Raw genomic sequence first — 18,447 nt, forward strand, 5'->3', positions numbered from 1 at the left:
CTGTATATTATTCACATTTCATCTATTATGTTCAATTTTTCACTTGAACAGAGTTTACCGTAGCAAGCAAGGTTTTTATCTACTAATTCAAATACTGGGGTCATTTCTAGATGTACTTCTTTGGATTGAAGTTTCCCTTGTACTTTATGGTCATTTTTTCTGTTTCTTAGTAGGTACAACACCTATTTACTTCGTAGTAGGTGCAATGGACATGGTTTGGTTAGGATTTTTCAACTTGACACAATTCTGAGACGAGGGAAACTTTTGCAGTGAGCTACAGCCTCATGGCTACACACAAATTAATAGAAATGGGTTAATTTAAGATGTAAGAGTTACCTAGGAATGTGCCTGAGTCATTGGCTAAGCAGTGTGGTAATTAATATAGTTTCTGTGTAATTATTCAGGTCTGAGTGACCAGGAAATGAACAAGCAATCCCCGTTTACATATATCTCTTTTGTATTTTATACTCTGTTCTAACATCTATATTCTCAGTGTCTAAATTCAATCAGCTGTTGTGCTGATGTTAATTATTTTTTTCAAGACAAGGTTTCTCTGTGTAGCTTTGGAGCCTGTCCTGGAACTCACTCTGTGACCAGGCTGGGCTCGAACTCACAGAGATCTGCCTGCCTCTGCCTCCCAAGTGCTGGGATTAGAGGCGTGTGTCACCACAGCCTGGGCTGCTGTTAATTCTGATCCATAGTTGCTCATCTGTTTTGTACTGGTCAATCTTCTTAAAAAAAGATTATTCTTGCAGCTGGATAGGTGCCTCAGCAGTAAGAGTTCTTGTTGCTTTTCCAGAGGGCCAAGGTTTTTTTATGCCCCTTTCTAGCTTTTACAGGAACTGCATATACTTGCTGCACAGGCAAAATACTCCTACACATAAAATAAACATAAAACCTTTTTGAAAGAAGTTGTGCTGTGGCTAGGAGTGTAGCCCAGGTGTAGAGTACTTGCCTAGTAAATGTGAGGTCTTAGGTTTAACACCAGCAACACACACACACACGTACACGTACACACACACACGTACACACACACACGCACACACACACACACACGTACATGCACATGTTGCATCTGTAATCTATAAGAAACTCCTAAGATTCTTTTTTTTCCGCTTCAGTCACTTGTGTTTGTGCGTGAGGCACACACATGTTCATACTTATCTCAGGATCCCTTAAGGTTTCTAACTCACCGAAGAAATCTCGTTGCTAGTTCAAGCACATTATAGCCATACAATTAGTAGAAAACTGTGGGTTCAAGCAAATTGTCCCCCCCCCCCCGATCAGATTGCAGGCTCACTACTGTTCAAGTTCCAACTGCCACTGAACGCCTTTGCTCGGGCTGAGGTCCCTCTTCTGTACATTCTGGTTCCTGCTTGCTCATAGCAAGGTGAGTTTTGAGCTGTCTGGTTCCCACCAGTGACTACCTGAAGCTCACCTCTCAAGAGTTTTAAAAGTTTTTTCTTTTTCTTTTTTATGGAGAAAATATCCCTGTGTACTATAACTATTAGAACATATGATGCATTTGGGGTCCAAATACTACAGATAGGAATTCAGCTTCGCCTCTGAAACTGCATGTGTCTGGGAGCAAAACCACATGTGTTCATTTTCTGCTTAGCAGAGTGAGTATCAGAAGCAGAAACTGAGTTGTTAGCATAACCTATTTAGCGTTTGTTTGTTTCCTAACTTATTTTTTCAGTCCAAATACAAGCTGAACACGTTGCATGGACTGAGCGGCTGTAAATTTTAGAAACACACACGTGACAAATGGGGACTGACATTTGGCTATGCTTTAATAGGCTGAACAACCGGCAAATCCTATTCTTTTATTTGTTCCTTTTGCAATAAGTCTTGACATCACCTTCTCCTCTTTCTTAAATTTACTTGCTTAGCAGGCACAATGCAGTTTTGATGTGCAATCTGATTTCAAAAGGATCTTTGAGACAGCTAATCTTCTGTACACTCGCTGTAATTAAATATTACGGCACAAACGGTACATAGGATACCTGCTGGCTTGAGAACTTCTCAGCACCAAAGAGCAATGACATAAAAAAGTATAGATTTCATGGCACTTCTTTTTCGGTTTTCAGCTTGAACTTTTAACTGGCATAGTCCACCTAGAGCGATATGCAGCCCCGCGTGGCGTTCCTTTGTCTTCCACTGTGCCCCAACCCTCATTTTACCTGGTCTAAAACCTGCTCTCCTATTAATCTGTTTACCTTTAAGCTACCTGCTTCCTCTACGTGCTGGCTTCAAGCTGCCCGTCTGGCGATTGTCTTAGAGAAGTGCCATCCTGAAGTACAGGCACCAGTAAGTTTAGTGTCTTGCAAATAAATGTGATTAAAACTACTCATCAAGTTGCTATAGGAGTGGGTTTAAGAACAGTGGTAACCCACAAAATTTCCCCAAGTTAGGAAGTGGTATTTTCAGGAAGAAATTAGTTCACTGGTATACACAACATCAAACTACAGTGTTTCTTGGTTCAAAGGAGGTACATTTATTTTAAGAAAATATAACAACGTAAGACATGTAGCTTTACAATTAAGATTTATAGTAAACCTCAGACTTTAAGCTAAAACAATTTATTATAAACTATTCTGAGAAGTACCTAGTATCATTTATCATGTATACTTTCTTAGCATAACACTAAAATTTTATGTAGAGTTTAAAGTTTGTGAAATTTTTATAATTTGGAGAGGGAAATTTTGAAGCTAATGTATGTGCATTTAGAACATTATTTGCAAAACATTCAGTATATTTCAATTGATGTAACCAACACCCCAGGGAGATATTTCTATCTCCATTTTATAGACAAAAATGTTTAAAAATGACACATAGGGAATAATTGTAATTCACTATTCTCTTATATTAATTAAGTATATTTTATTTATTTTCATTTTTATATTATCTTGCCACCTTATAAATAGACCAATTCACAATAAAGCAATAAAGAATAGTGACTGTGGTTATATTATGGGTGTTATTTCCTTGAAACAATGACAAGACTTATAAATGATTTTAAAATAGGTTATTTAATTTTTAAGCCATAGTAACAAGGTTTCTATTTATGTATGATAATATAACTTATAATCAAAGGTTAATTTGTATGTTTTCAATCATTTTACATTCGTGTATTACCAAGAACATTCCAGGTGTGAGGCATGATAATATGAGTAGGTAGGCATCTCTGTCTAGACATCGAATGACTAAAATTTCAAAGCAGGTGTAATTAAATAAGTACACTATACTATATATGCCTGTTTATATTTCTATGTTGGCGCAATAAATAATAATACCAGACTAAGAATATGGAAAAGTCTAAAAAACGCAAAATCAATACTAATAACACCACAATAACATTACTTTTTATAAATAAGTTGATGTAGTTCAATTTCACATTCAATAACTTAGAAAAATAAAGCCAGTGTTTCCTATTTTCATATGCAAAAGCAAAGAAATGGTTGGAGTGTATGCAATTTATACTAAATATGTCTTATGGAAGAAGATGAATGAATCTATTAATATTTTAGATATTAGATTAATAACACATAATACATGCAATATATAAATATATTAACTTAAACTCGTTGCTTTATTTTATAATACCCTTGTATAAACCAATTTTATCAGGTAGCCAAAGTTATATTAGTATTCTGCAATCCCTTTTCAATGTGAAAATCTAGGATTTCATTTTCCTCTTTCCCTCTTTTTCATTCTTTTTCTTCTTCTTCTTCTTCTTCTTTTACTTGCAGTGTTGGGACTTAAGCCCGAGGCCTCACACATGGCAGGCAAGCACTCTGCCACTGAGCGACTCCTTTCCCCAGCATCTTTATTTTGGCAGGGTTCTCCTAAGCAGCCAAGGGGCCTCAGCTTGTATTACAGCCCAGGCAGGCCTTGAGCTGTAACCCTCCTGGTCAGTCTCTTAAGTGGGGTTTTCAACAGAAAGTTTTATTTTCCCTCTTAAGACATATTGTTCTGATGTAATGAATTATAGAATTCATCACTAATGGCTGTTTGGATCAATTTTGCATGTGGTCCTTTTGCAAGAAACAAAAGATTATCTTCTACCTAGTAAAAATACATCAATCTTCTAAACCATTTATATTAGCTTTGATGCTATAGACATACTTTACAATATCCAATATATTACTAATATTATTTCCATATATTGTACTTGCAATTAGGAGCACATTTCCCCCGTGGTAATTACCACTACCACTGTGCTGACTCCTAACATCAGCATGAGATCACTAGGTTTTCTTTAAAAAAAGAAGCTAAATTTTTTTTAAATAAAATACCTGAAATCCTGTTGACCTTGGTACAAAAACAAAATACACAAAGAACAGCAAAAACAAACCAAAATTTACACAAATCCAACAATGTATATTACATAAGTACTTTTAAAAGTTGAAAGTACAATGTAAACCATCATATTTAGCAAATTTTCACTTGTTTTCTGAAATTACTTCAGTGTGATTAAATACAAGGTAAATAACAGGTACTTATGAACATGTCTACGGGCCCTAAGACAAATCAGAAGCAATATTCCTCGTCTGAAAACAGCTTCACAGCTCAAACCAGAAGGAAATGTGTTTCTGTTTTTAAGCCCTCTATAGTCTATCATTCATAAATTATTTTGAAATAAAGGGCATTTCTAATAAATAAGCAGTCTAAACAATTGTGAAGGGAATGAAAAAGTTCAGACTTCGGTCAGTCGAGGTGCACGGTCAACTGATTACGTTTAGCATCTGCAGGAAGTTTTCTCTTGGTAGTACTAGGGGTCAAACCCAGGGCTACTGTTCACAACTAGAAGGTTCAATCTTCCTCTGCTTTACGTTGACAAACTCAGTTCCAGGAAAAAATATAATTTCATAATATTTCACCTTTCCCTTTATTTTCTGCATGCTCTGACTTCACACTTGGATCCATGCTCAGAAACTTGCTTCTTGCTTTGCACAAAAATCATAATCCTTCAAACTTTGTTTTAAGAGGATCTAGTTAAAAATAAAATAAAATAAAATGCCAAAGCAATATTTATGTAATTCAAGGCAATGACAATAATAAAAATTTTTATGAAAATTATATGAAGCAGACATTAAAACTAATTAAAAACTGTCCATATGAAGTATAAGAATCAAGTGTTTTAAAACACTTTAGTTTAAATGTTTAAAAAGCTTTTTAAAATTGTATTTATTTGCTTACTAATATGTGTGCATGGAGGTAGCACGCAAATGTGCCATGGTGTGCACATGGGAGTCTATTATTACCTGCCATCATGTGGGGTTAAGTAGGCTGGCTTCGGGCCAAGTGTACTTATCCACTAAGACAAGTTCATGTTTTGTTAAGAAGCTTCTTTAGTACCCGGTTTCAGAAAGGAACAGGATCTGGGTAACCAGTTTGCACTATGGTTCTGTGCACTAACACGTTATCAGTAGGATCTGTGGGATGCTATCACAAGTAGGATGGGGACACTACATACAGGGATGTATAAACGCAATGGCACTAAATGCTGTTCTTGTTTTGGAAGGCAATGCACAGTGCCTTAAAATAGAAGTATGGAAGACCCTGGGCAGCTAAATCACAACAGCTACCTTAACATAATAATAAGCCTGTGTGTCTCTTGAACCACTGCTTCCCAAACTGGATTCCATATACTAGATAGTATATAGTTAGGCCTCCAAACTACCTCACAGAACACCCATCACTGCGTTTCTTTGTAGAAAGAAAAAAACAAACAGTAGCAACAGGGAAAGCTGATAGAGTCTACAAGGATCATGGCAATGTGGCCATTTCTCTTACATTTCTCAGCTGACAAAGACCGAGGGTTGGTTAGTGCTGACGATTTGACAGAATCTCTTGGGAGACGGGTGAGGAGTTGTGTGGATGCAGAATGTGCTGACTGGGATTCTGAACTGTATAAATGGGCAGGGCAGTAAGCTGCACTACACAGCCAGTGCTCTCTGCTCTCTGATGGTGGATGAGGTGTGACCAGTAGCTTTCTGCCAGGATGGAGTGAGTCTCCTCGTATTAGTAAGCCTTTTCTCCTTAAACTGCTTTTTTGAAGTATTTTGTCACAGTCACATGAAATATAAAGACACAAAGCAACTTCCTTTTTTCTTCTTGAAAACTGTTTACCAGTACCATATGGAACCACTTTGGGTACTATATAAAGAGCTTCAAGCTTGAGGGAAATAATTAGAAATATACATAAGAACACACACTCCTTTCTAAGTGAGCAGCAAAACCTCCATCATGGGAACCTAACATGACTGACTAGAATTATATAGTTATTATTGATGTTTAAAAAAACAACCTTCTTTAGGAGATGAATAAATTTGAGATATTTCTCTGTTTCAAACAAAACTAGGAAAGACTTCCTGAATTACTCAGGGGTACAGTTGTGAAGGCCTACAGTCCATGTACTCTGAAAGTAGCAGGAGGATCATGACTTTAAGACCACAAAAACTAAGAGCTAGGGATGTGAACCATTGGCAGATCAGCTGCCTTGCATGCCCAAGGCCCTGGGTTTGATTCTCAGCAGTGCAGTAGATGACAAGAAACATCCCTACTTGTGAGACCAGAAAGAACAGTGACTCACACCTAAACTCAGTCTTTAAAAGTAAAGCTGCCATTTTTGTGGTAACAGTGTAGAACCATGCTTCCCAAACAGAGTAACACAAATTCCATAGGTGCTAAAGATCTTCTACTACACAGCACAGCTTAGATTTATCATATTGTGCCTGCACAGGTACAGAACGGCAAACCACATAACAGCACCCTTCTTTCCTTTTCCCTTCTTTTCATCGAGCTTGGCTTGGACTGGATATGCAGCTGAGGATGACACTCCTGCTTCTACCTCCAGCGTTGGAAAAAGGGGCATGCACCACTACACTTGGTTTATGTGGTTCTGGAAATGAAACCCAGAGCCTCATGCACGCCAGGTGAGCATTCTACTAACTGAGCTATGTCCTCAGCTCCTGAAAATAGTTTTTAAACCACGCGGCTCTCATTGTCTCTACCAAATTGTAGATGATCCTTATATTTCTTTCAGCTATTTTCTTCTCTTGTGGAACATGGAATTTAACATGTGCTCTACCACTGAGCCCTAGCCCTAATCCCTTCCCAGCTATTGCTTAGATGTTATAAAATATCTATTCTTAATTATTCCTGGGAAAATCAGAATAAACATAAGTTAACATACTTATCTGCTATGAAGTTCTTTTTTCAGGCAGGATTTGAAGGTTGGATATTTCTGAACTGTTTTATAGCCCTGTGGAATAGAAGATTACAAATGTCCAAATGAATGTGAGGGAGACCCATATAATTTAATTCATATGTTGAATCTAAATCTATAAGCCAAATTTGTGGACATAGAGCAGGATGCTGGTTTCCAGAGGCTGGGAGGGTTTGCAGACACAGGAAGAAGCGAACCACAGGTACAAATTCCAGTCACAGGAGGAATGCATTTTCAAGATCAATTGCACAGAACGGTGATCACAGCTAATAATCACGCTTATTTCAAAACTGCTTTAAAATAGATTTAAATGCCTCAAACTACAAAGAAGCACAAGATTATATCAACTAGATTAAGATAATTAATCCACGATGTATTTATGCAACAGGTGTGCAAACATCAGTAAAACACTAGGGGAACTTAGGCACACATAGAATAGTGAACAGAAATGAGACTCATGGAACTTAGAGGTAAGACCATGCCCAAGGCTTACAGTGTAGTTCATACCAAATTAAACCTTGTTATTTTTGAGGAGAAATAAATGGATTTCTATGTACATCCTTACAAGTGTCTGCAGTCAAGTAAAATGTTAACAAGCCACCACTAGGTGGCAGTGAAGCACAACAGCATCTTTTCCAAGACAGCCTGGGCGGAAAGTAATTAAGCAAATCTTTGAATTACAATGTTCTACTTCAAATGTTTGTCCATGACACAGGAAGAAGACTGACTACAGCGGCTGTCAATTGAAAAGGATTTTTCTCCCCTCTCTTTCTGGAATGTCCATAAAGTACCTTAGCAATATAAACATTTATTAAACCACACTAGAGCTGAGATTTTAAAAGGCAAATTTTAGAAAAGGAAAGATGATCTCCTGTAACTTTTTAGTATGTCAAAGGAAAAATAGTAATGAAAAATTATTTTCAGTTTATTTTATACATAGGAATGTATCTGCAGTGGCTTAAGAGCCTCAGTTTCCTAAAGGAAACATTCAGTGTGCAAAAATAGTGATGTTTCCGTGTTTATACCAAGTCTGAAGGCCAATGACAAGATTACATTAAAAACAACAACGAATGGCAATACCCTTTCCCCAAAACAGAAGTAAAGACATTCCCCTAATTGAATATAAAAATGAATTAAATAGGTAGTGGTGGTACATGACTTTACCCCCAGCACTTGGGAGGCAGAGGCAGGTGGATCTCTGTGAGTTTGAGGCTAGCCTGGTCTACAAAGCAAGTTCCAAGACATGTTCTAAAAGTATAGAGAAACCCTGTCTCAAAAAACAAAAACAAACAAACAAAAAATGAAAATTTATTATATATATTTACTTTTTTAGATTATCTTTTATCACCTTGCATTGTTTTTGAACGTAGGTAAGGTAATCTTAGTTTTCAAAAATAAAATCATTTCATGCTTATAACCTTAAACTCTCACATAAATTCTTTTCGAACTTAGATTTAAAAAGGATTATCAATAGGCTTGAAATCTTCAGACTTACCCGGAATCCTCTATGGAGTCTGTCTTTCATAATTCCAATAAATTCTTTATAACTTAATTGGTCATCTTTGTCAACATCAAAAATTTTGAAGATGGTGTTCACCAAATGTGGTGAAAGTTTAAGTCCAGTAGCTACGTAGACAGCACGTTTAAATTCATCTAGATAAATATCACAAAAAATGAAAGGGCAAAAAAAGGTATCTTTTTTACAATATAATGCTAATTATTGCAAAGGCTGTAAAGTTTTTTTTGCTAAACATGAGTCAGGATGGTAAATAACACACGACTGTACTGTCACTTAGGGAAGAAGACACTGTGGTTTTAGTGAAAAGAGCAAGCAGAGGCTCTATTGGGTTAATGATACACTCAATCAATGAAAGCTGAATCAACAGCTACTGTCAGCAAGAGACTCTTGAGCAGTTAGTAAGATAAATTCCCAAGAAAGAGTTCAGATGCGAGACAGGATTCTCAGACGTAACTATTATACAGGATCCCACCAAACTTTCCAGAAAGTGCTGAGAATTTGGAGATGAGTGATTAATTCTGTCTACAGTGTGGGCAAGGGAGGAGGGAAGAAAAGAATAGGCAATGATTTCAAAAGGCTGTGATGATGTACGGAGCTAAGCCATACGTTGAAATGATGGCTTCAGCAGTGGACACGAGAGAAAGGAGGTGACAGGATCTGAAGGAGCGTGTGCTGTGACAGAGAAGAGAGCAGAGTGTGTTGGCCCCCGGGGAAGCGCTGCACAGACGGGAGGTCAGGAACCTGCACACTCTCCAGCAGGCACTGGGGAACTTGAACAGTTTTCCACAGCAGTTGTAGCAAAGAAAGGTGAATTTTGTTTTAGGGGAGTCTTCCACGTGCTTCAGGAATAGCTCGTGAAGGAACGCCACTTAGGTGGCCTCTGCAAATCCCTTTAAGAAGCAATGGCCTGAATTGGTGTGCTGATAGCAGCAAAGGAGAAATGTTAATCCAAACATTTGAAGAAGTGACACTGTAAAATTCTTCCTGTTTTATAGACCCACAAAATAAGAAAGCAGAATCAAATAAACAGATACTAATTTCTTTTTAAAGGATATATTATTCCAGTAAGATGTATTACATTTTAAGTACATGATATATTTCTATTGTTTGTGATATAAATATTTATATAAGTATCATTTGTAGAGACATGTATATTATTTGTGATAATATATATCATTTGTGGAGACATGCCTTCCAACGTCTAAGCATATAGTTTAGAGAAAGAATGAAATATAAAAAATTGTTCATGATTGTCTTATTCAATGAATAAAATGAGGCTGTATAACAGATGTAACGTGGGTGCTGAGTGGTTCTGAAGCTGACGGTTTGAATCCAGGCCCTCACGGTTTAATGCTCCTACCCCTTCTATGCTTTTGAGAGAAGTAACATTCATCAACATTTGGGGAAGAGTGTAGTGTGATTTTTTCCTAGAATTTGAGAATAAAAAATTCAAAACTATAATATAACATATTAGATTCTGGTAAAGGCCGGTAAAATTGCCTTAGAGACAAACCACACCACACAGCAGAGGACATGGTTATAAGGGAGAGGATCCTAGTAAAAGGATTTGTCTTTTTAGTCAACCCATGAGTAAAGAATGAGGGAATCCTGAAGACATCAGTATTTGAAGTTATATGACAGATGTATTTCTTTATAAATTAAAAAAAGATAATCAATTTTATATATCAGTCTCAAAAACCAGTCAAAATAATTTAATGGCTAAGTGGCTCTGCTCATGTATTTTTGGTTTCTGATTAGGCAAAGATCACTGAGAATTTATGCAGGCTGCCATGTGTTCCCTGATGTTACCAAGTAGCCTCAAGGTTTCTTCTTAGACCTTTTACAATAAACTTTATTAGTTTTTCCTCATAATATAAAATTAAAGGCCCAAAATAAACCCAGTAGGAAATCAGCACATTCCCCTAGACTTTACGTACTTTTAAGTTTCAGAACTGATTTCCCACAGAAATTATGAAGCCAGACTTTTAGGTAAGCTGATGCATGACCAATCGTATCTCACTAGCCTCCTCCAAAGTCTCTGGGAATGAGGTGGGGCATTTTGACTTTAAAATTTTGAAGAATGATTTCTTACCTTGTCCTATGGAGCGGCTTGCAAAGTTATACATATTGAGTGCTATTGCAAAGTCTTCTAAGTTGTTCAGAAATTGGAAAAATGACCTGAACTCATCAAATGTAATGCCCTATTTTGGGAAAAGAAATGTGAATCAATTAGTATTGACAATTAAAGTATTAAAATAAGTGCAGCACATTTAATATAGGGAAACATTAAGATGCGCAATGTATTTCATAAGCAAGCACACAGGCATAATTGGAAAAATTCTCTAAATAAAGTGTAGGATTTACTCAGACTTATTTTCATTGGGTAGCACTGCTACTCTGATAACAGTAAACTGTTTTAAGACACTGTCCTGTTAGCATCAAAAGTCAACAAGTGCTGCAATAAAGTAACTGGAAAAGTTCTAACTATGATAGTCCTCCAAACACCATTTCTTAAACCTGCAGGATACCCATAAAAACGTATTTTTGCTTTACATATTTATTCTTTCACTTGGTTCAGCATCAGGTCATCAATATTTTTATAATGACAATACAAAAATCAAGATGTTGACTAAGCGTTAACTGTCACCAAATGAACTTTTTTAGTCATTCAAATGCAGCCAGGATACCTGGGGGAGGTGCAGTAGATGCAGAAAATGGCCCTGAGAGCTCCAACCCAGGAGGGCACAAGACTATAAAGGAGTGTGCTCATGACAAGCTGCCCTGGGATGCCGTGTTCACAGGCCACAGTTCTAACACTGGGGTTACTTAGGTTAAATAGGAACAGCATTTGAAATAAAAATAACATATCTCAGGTTTGGATGTAATCAACCAAATTTAAACAACCGAAAAATATACAGGGGGGAAAAAGAGCAGAGAGCCAATGGGTCCAGCTTCCCATATCTGGCTTTGACTGCAGGGCAAGTGAAGAGGAGCGTGGATAAGGAAGGGCTGGGTGGCTAGGGAACTAATGAGGAAGGTGGTTTTCTGGACTCTCAGCTTTCAATCCCTCTGAGTTTCATCTTTAGAATTACATCTAAGCCCCCCTTTTCTTTTGGTCTACTGATCTCTATCAGACATGACACGTACCTAACTTTCCCTTCTCATCACTTACTTTGTTCTTGGTTATTATTTTTATTAGTTGCCAAAGCATTTTCTCAAATAAACTAAGCCTGTTCTGTCCCCAGGCCCTCCCGTCTACAATACTCTTCCTCCAGTGTCTGCACAGTCACTCCACAGGCCCTGTGCAAAGGCCCCTCTGAGCAACTCTAGCAGCCTGCCTTCTCCGTCAGTCTCCACGGTCTCGGTCCTTCCCACAGCAACTCTAGCAGCCTGCCTTCTCCGTCAGTCTCCACGGTCTCGGTCCTTCCCACAGCACTTAGCTTTACCTGGAAGCTGATCTCTTTGTTTACTTAGTTTTTCTAGTAAAATATAATCCTTTGTGCCTTATATTTAATATCTGTGAATGAAAAGGAAGTGCAGAACTCCCGTTCTACCGTGCCATTCAGATACCAGGTTGTTTCTTTTCTGTTATTAGGGAGAAAGGTATGAGTGGGAGATGAGGGAAGGATTTAAGTAGAGTACATGGAGGAATCACTTGCTTAGAGAGTCTTGGACAAGTGTCCAAAGTCCTTAGTTTCTCCTTTCTCTAAAAGAAATCTGCCAACACCTGCAAGGTTGTTCTGAGAGATGATGCAAGAATCCAGAACAAGCAATCACCATTCGATAACAATTGTAGAGATACTTCCACAAACTGGGCTTGCAGAAAAGCTGAATTTAACTTTAGATTTTTTTATTCTGAAATAATTTTAGATATAAAATTAATTTACAAAAACTATGAAAAGTTTCTATAAAGTCATCCTGCAATTTGACCTTCCAAGTTAGTTTCACAGATTAAAAGTCCTATAAAGTATTACATAGCTTGAATAGCACAATTTACGGTTTTTATTTCAAGAGAATTATCTACTGGTTAAGAAAATCCAGCTTAGTGGGTAAAACAGATAAAACTCCTTTGATTAAAAGATAATGCAAAGTAAAAGCCAAATGCATCAAGTCTTTTTTTTTTTTTCTTCTTCTTCTCATTCCTTAGGTCAGTCTGAGAATTGTTACAACTGCCACAATGTGTTCACTCTAAACAAACTCAAACTATTTGCAAGTTTTCTTGAACAGTTTAACCTGATCCTTCCATAAACAAACAGAAGAAGGCAATAGATCCCAAACATCCCAGGCCTAAAGGGAGACTCGTTACAGCAGTTTCTATTGGATTGCAATGAAGCATTCAAATACCATTAGACAAAGCACCTGCTCAAAAGGGCTGACACCACACTGGCTACCGAGCAAATACACAAGGCGTTGTCCTGGGTTCTTAACTATTCATGGCATCCAAACTTGTTGAAAAGCCTCCCTTCAAATGCAGATAAGATCACTCACTCATCAATGGCACTTTTCAAATGACCTTTTATTAGAGGTGCTACACAAATAAACAGAGGGTGACAGAAATCATGTCAATAACAGCGGCCTTACACGGTTTGGAACTAGTCAAAATATCTAACTCACCAGAATTCTTCTGGAAAATAATAACACTCATAATTTGAAAAAAACAAACAAAGTAACTAATAGTCTTAAAGATTTTTCAGTATTTCTAAGAATACTGATCTCTACTTGAATTCAAAATTAACAGGCCTTGGCATACAGAGGGAAAGAATGATATATATCCAAAATAGTTTTTAACTCACAGAGGAGTTAGATTAATAAAATCATTTAATAAATCTATACAAATACCATTTATTAAATAATGTGTTTCAAGATAATAGATGTAACAAAATGAAGGGGTTAAACACCTTTTCTTCAGGTATACTGTAGCGCACATTTTCCAAAAATACTGATGTATTTTCCACATTAGTATACCGTAGAAGAATATGGGCAAAATCTTCTTCACTGATAGTATTCATTCCATTGGAGTAGGAAAGAAATTCTATTTCTAGAACTTCTGTTTGTAGGTTATCCATAAATCTGTGGTAAAATAATGAAAAATAGACAAGGTAAATGATCAAACATTTACTGCACATTTAATTATAGGAAATAATTTAATTATGTAAGTGCTCAAAGTTCTGAGGTGGAGAGGAATTACTGCTCAGTGACTGTGGCCACACAGCTGAACCTGAACACATAGCTTCTCTTTTGGGAAGGAGTCTGCTTGTCTACAGAATGGCTACAGCACCTCATTGGGTAGAAAGGGTATTGGCCATTATTATTGTGGCTTACTGAGGCTGAGGAATTAATGAGGAATTTTCTTCTAAAAACATAAGACATAATAATTTATATGTATTTTTTTATTTTTCAATAACTGTGTGCCATAAATATAACCAGTGACAGCAGTGGCAGTGGGTACTACACAGAGTACCTTCTGTGAAGACCAGAGTGGCTCAGTACTACTGTACTAGACGATTTCCCGAGATCCCTTGACGTTAGCAGTCTAATAATTTTCAACAGAAATTTAGCTCACCTATAAAAATCTTCAAAGTTGAGCTCAGCTTTTCCTTTCTTTCCAAAAAAGTGTACCAGAAGTGTAGTGTCTGCTACTAAGCTTGTGATGTCATCAGCACGCTTAAAAACATAATTTAAAGTTAGCAGTAAAAAGGAAAAAACAAATCAAAATAGGATATTCACTATCTCCCAAGTATGTTATCAAACTATAAACCAAGAGGGGCAGCAGAGATGCTCAGTGGTCAAGAACACTGTTGTTCTTCCAGAGGACCCAGATTGGGGTCCCAACACCCACACAGCAGCTCATCTGCACAGGCACGGGTCCAGACATGGTGCACATATATACATGCAGGCCCGGCAACTTTATATAAACATAAACACATCAAAAAACCCCAAAATGTAGAGGTCCAAACATTAGAACAAAGAGCAAAGGATACAGCCACGAATGCAACTAGAACTAAACTGGTCCAATTTTAAAAACAGAAATTTGAGCAACATTGACTTTTATTCTCTAAAATATTAAAGTCATAGTTATATTTTAAAATTATTCTGAAATTATTATGTATGGTCATAGGATACCTATACTTTATATTATCTAAAATAGTTATTCAGACATCATTTAATTATGCTGCCTTTATTTAATTAGTTCGGATTTTCTAAACAATGTGAAAAATTCATTCAAAAGAGGGATATTATCCAAAAATTCTGACTATATGGAGATGACAGAGAATGAACCCAAACTTTTATAAAACAGCTTCCTTTAGCCATGTTTATTATATAACAACTGATTTTTTAAAATGTCATAATACATTTAGAAAAAGGAACTAGAGTAGTAATTTATCACTATACTTTTTTCAAAGAAAACCATTATGTAATTTTTTAAATGGTCAAGAAGTTAATTTCATAGGATTTCCCCTTCTTTACTCAACTTAATAAACTACATTTCCACAAACAAAATTCTACTGTGTCTGATTACAGCCCTCACAAACCCGAATTGCTTTACACAGTTCCCACTTCAGAGCTTCGTCAGCCTTTCCCTTTTCTTCCCCTTCCTTCCCTACTTTATAAATTCAAGTGCACAACTCAGGAAATTCAAATGATCACAAAGCTCCACCGTTAAACAGCTGTGCACATCTGCTGAGTGTGCAGCTGAAATGGTTCTCATCCGAAGTCAGGAAGCAGAATGGTTTTCTAAAAAGATGGGTCTCACGGTTGCATATCACTCATCATCCACAGTGTACACTTGGCAAAAAGTTAATTAGCTGGGAAGTAGCTCAGAGGGAGTGGGATATAGTTCAGAGGTGGTGAGGTCAGTGGCAGTGTATGTTAGCACGGCTCAGTCCTAGCACCAGAACTAAACACATAAAAAGTTATTTTAAATTTCAAAATTTGTATAAAATACATTCATTAAAACTATAAAAATAAAGTTTTAAGACAGTCTTTTAACAAAGTCTATTGATTAAAATGTGAAAATAACCTTAATCTTCAGCAAAGGGAAATTGTCAAACATAATATAAATTAAGTTTCTAAATAATCCAATGGATAAGTAGAATTTGTAGTACAAAATATTAAATTTCATTTGTAAAAATCAAAATAATTTTAAGAATACTGGTAATGACAAACTGATTTCAGTACTTGTACAATAATATATCTGTCATATTGTACTCTTGAATTATTTTGGTCAGAAGTTAGTGCCAGCTGTGACATGTGCAAATTTTCTTTATGTAATTTTACAGTAATTTTAAAAACATGGTTTCTCTATAATTTAAAATACTAATAGTTTTAAGCAGTTATGAAATGATAAAATGAGAAGCTAAGATCGAAGTTACCTAAAATATCTTAAGAATTGTGTATTATATGTAATGAAGAAATACATATGCCAATTTTTACTCTTTCCTTCTGACTCAGTTTGAATCTTGAAATAATTCTGTCATACTAATATCCATAGTAATATGAGAAATTATAATAAGTTGTGACTTATAGTTAACTTTCCTTTTCTATAATGTAGGGTGTAGCACTACATGAATAAGAGGAGAGGCAGTCCATCCTGAGTGCGGCACTAAAGTGTCCATAGACATCAAGTTCAAACACTAATACAGCAGGATCTGAGCTGCCTGATTCTTATTTAAACGTGGACTGGCAATCTTAAGTAATACAATGGTCAACAACTTCTCCATTCCTTGACTGAACGTTTATATCACATCACTGGACACTTTGTATGCCTGCCCTTGTTAAACTGTCCACTATTAGCTGGAGAAGTTTAATTGTTTAAAGCTAACATAAGAGCCAGCCATCTTTTATAAGTGAAGCATTTTAGTATTTCGTGTAACACTGTAATGTTGTAGGATAAACAGTTTCAGTGAATTTACAAATCTGTGCTACTATTTCAACTTTCTAGTCCTTAATTAAAACTTACTATCATTTCCTTCTAAATAAGTTGGAAAGTTATGCTGTATATAAGAAAAAAGGTCAATTAACCCAGGCAGTAATAACAGGCATCTCTTGTCAGTATAATGAATATATTAAAATACTCTTTCTATACAGTAATTATATATGGCACATAGTACTTATCAATTTACTAAAAAAAGAAATAGAAAAAGTGGTACTTTTTTGCTTCATTTTGTGAGTCTAAAACCAAATGTAGATTAGATTAACAAAATGGCATATGCAAGGGCCACGTGGAGGCTTCACTGTACCTCTGCGAGATCTGAAAAGAGCGCTTGGCTTGTGTTACGTCTCAGGGTATCCCAGTAGCTCCTGGAGACGAGTTCCTCAGCATCTGTTTTAAGTACCTGTAGAAGTTTTAAGAACAACATCATAAATCTAAGAATTGTCACAGTGAATGGCAACTTACATGCTGTATGTCTCTTTTAACCAAGAGAGCCCATCAACTTACCTTTATGTTGTTCTGCTGCACACAACAGTATTATATTACGCAGCTAGTAGACCCATGGTGCTTTCAGGGATGAAATGGCATATAACCTGTTTCTAAGCACAATGTGGCTATGTCAAAAAGAATCAAATTCTTCACTCTCATCTGTCTCTTTGTTGAGACATATATTAACTTTTACAAAAGTATGACATGAAAATTTTATTTACACTTTGTGTGAAGAGGTATATGGAGATTTTTGTAAATTTGTGGTAACCTATTAAATGCCTATCTAATTTAAAAATTAGTTGTTTTATCATTCATCTCATTAGACTAACAAAATCAAAATAAACATATGCATACCTTATAGATACAAACTTTAATACAAAGCTTGTAAACTACATAAATCAAATGTTGAATGAAACCTGCTCTGGGATCTGGCGGCTGTGCCTGCTGTGAAACCTGCTCTGGGATCTGGCGGCTGTGCCTGCTGTGAAACCTGCTCTGGGATCTGGCGGCTGTGGCTGCTGTGAAACCTGCTCTGGGATCTGGCGGCTGTGGCTGCTGTGAAACCTGCTCTGGGATCTGACGGCTGTGCCTGCTGTGAAACCTGCTCTGGGATCTGGCGGCTGTGCCTGCTGTGAAACCTGCTCTGGGATCTGGCGGCTGTGCCTGCTGTGAAACCTGCTCTGGGATCTGACGGCTGTGCCTGCTGTGAAACCTGCTCTGGGATTGGCGGCTGTGGCTGCTGTGAAACCTGCTCTGGGATCTGGCGGCTGTGGCTGCTGTGAAACCTGCTCTGGGATCTGGCGGCTGTGGCTGCTGTGAAACCTGCTCTGGGATTGACGGCTGTGCCTGCTGTGAAACCTGCTCTGGGATCTGGCGGCTGTGGCTGCTGTGAAACCTGCTCTGGGATCTGGCGGCTGTGGCTGCTGTGAAACCTGCTCTGGGATTGACGGCTGTGCCTGCTGTGAAAGGGAAGGCACGCTCGTGCTCATCTCACTATTGGCTGGCCTGATGGTTTTTCTAAAGTTAAAAACCACAAGTCTAACCTGAAACTCTACAAAAATAATTAAAATCAGCTTCTGTCTGGATATCCAATGAATACTGAAGTTATCAGGCTTACAGATCTTTTGGTTACAGAGAGAAGAAAATTTACTACGGCAGGATAGTAGAACTTTTTTCCTTTTCTTCTGTCTCACTTTTTAAAGTATCAGTGAGGTGTGGTGCATGTGGTTATATTCCCAGATATTTTAGAATTCAGGACAGGAGACTGTTATA

General features: G+C 37.0%; 1 protein-coding gene across 1 annotated transcript in view; it reads right to left on the minus strand.

The window, feature by feature from the left end:
- Positions 1 to 2,473: 2,473 nt before the first annotated feature.
- Micu3 (mitochondrial calcium uptake family member 3) overlaps positions 2,474 to 18,447 on the minus strand; it is an 81,354-nt gene continuing 65,380 nt past the window's right edge. Inside the window, exons 9-15 of the mRNA XM_038326923.1 lie at positions 16,994 to 17,089; positions 14,317 to 14,417; positions 13,652 to 13,823; positions 10,846 to 10,954; positions 8,730 to 8,887; positions 7,202 to 7,270; positions 2,474 to 4,994 (exon numbers count right to left, since the gene is read on the minus strand). Of these exons, the coding sequence (XP_038182851.1) occupies positions 7,202 to 7,270; positions 8,730 to 8,887; positions 10,846 to 10,954; positions 13,652 to 13,823; positions 14,317 to 14,417; positions 16,994 to 17,089 (705 nt within the window). The 3' untranslated portion in view covers positions 2,474 to 4,994. The remainder of the gene's footprint in view (positions 4,995 to 7,201; positions 7,271 to 8,729; positions 8,888 to 10,845; positions 10,955 to 13,651; positions 13,824 to 14,316; positions 14,418 to 16,993; positions 17,090 to 18,447) is intronic.

Source organism: Arvicola amphibius, chromosome 4 (assembly GCF_903992535.2).
Source record: "Arvicola amphibius chromosome 4, mArvAmp1.2, whole genome shotgun sequence".
NCBI lineage: Eukaryota > Metazoa > Chordata > Mammalia > Rodentia > Cricetidae > Arvicola > Arvicola amphibius.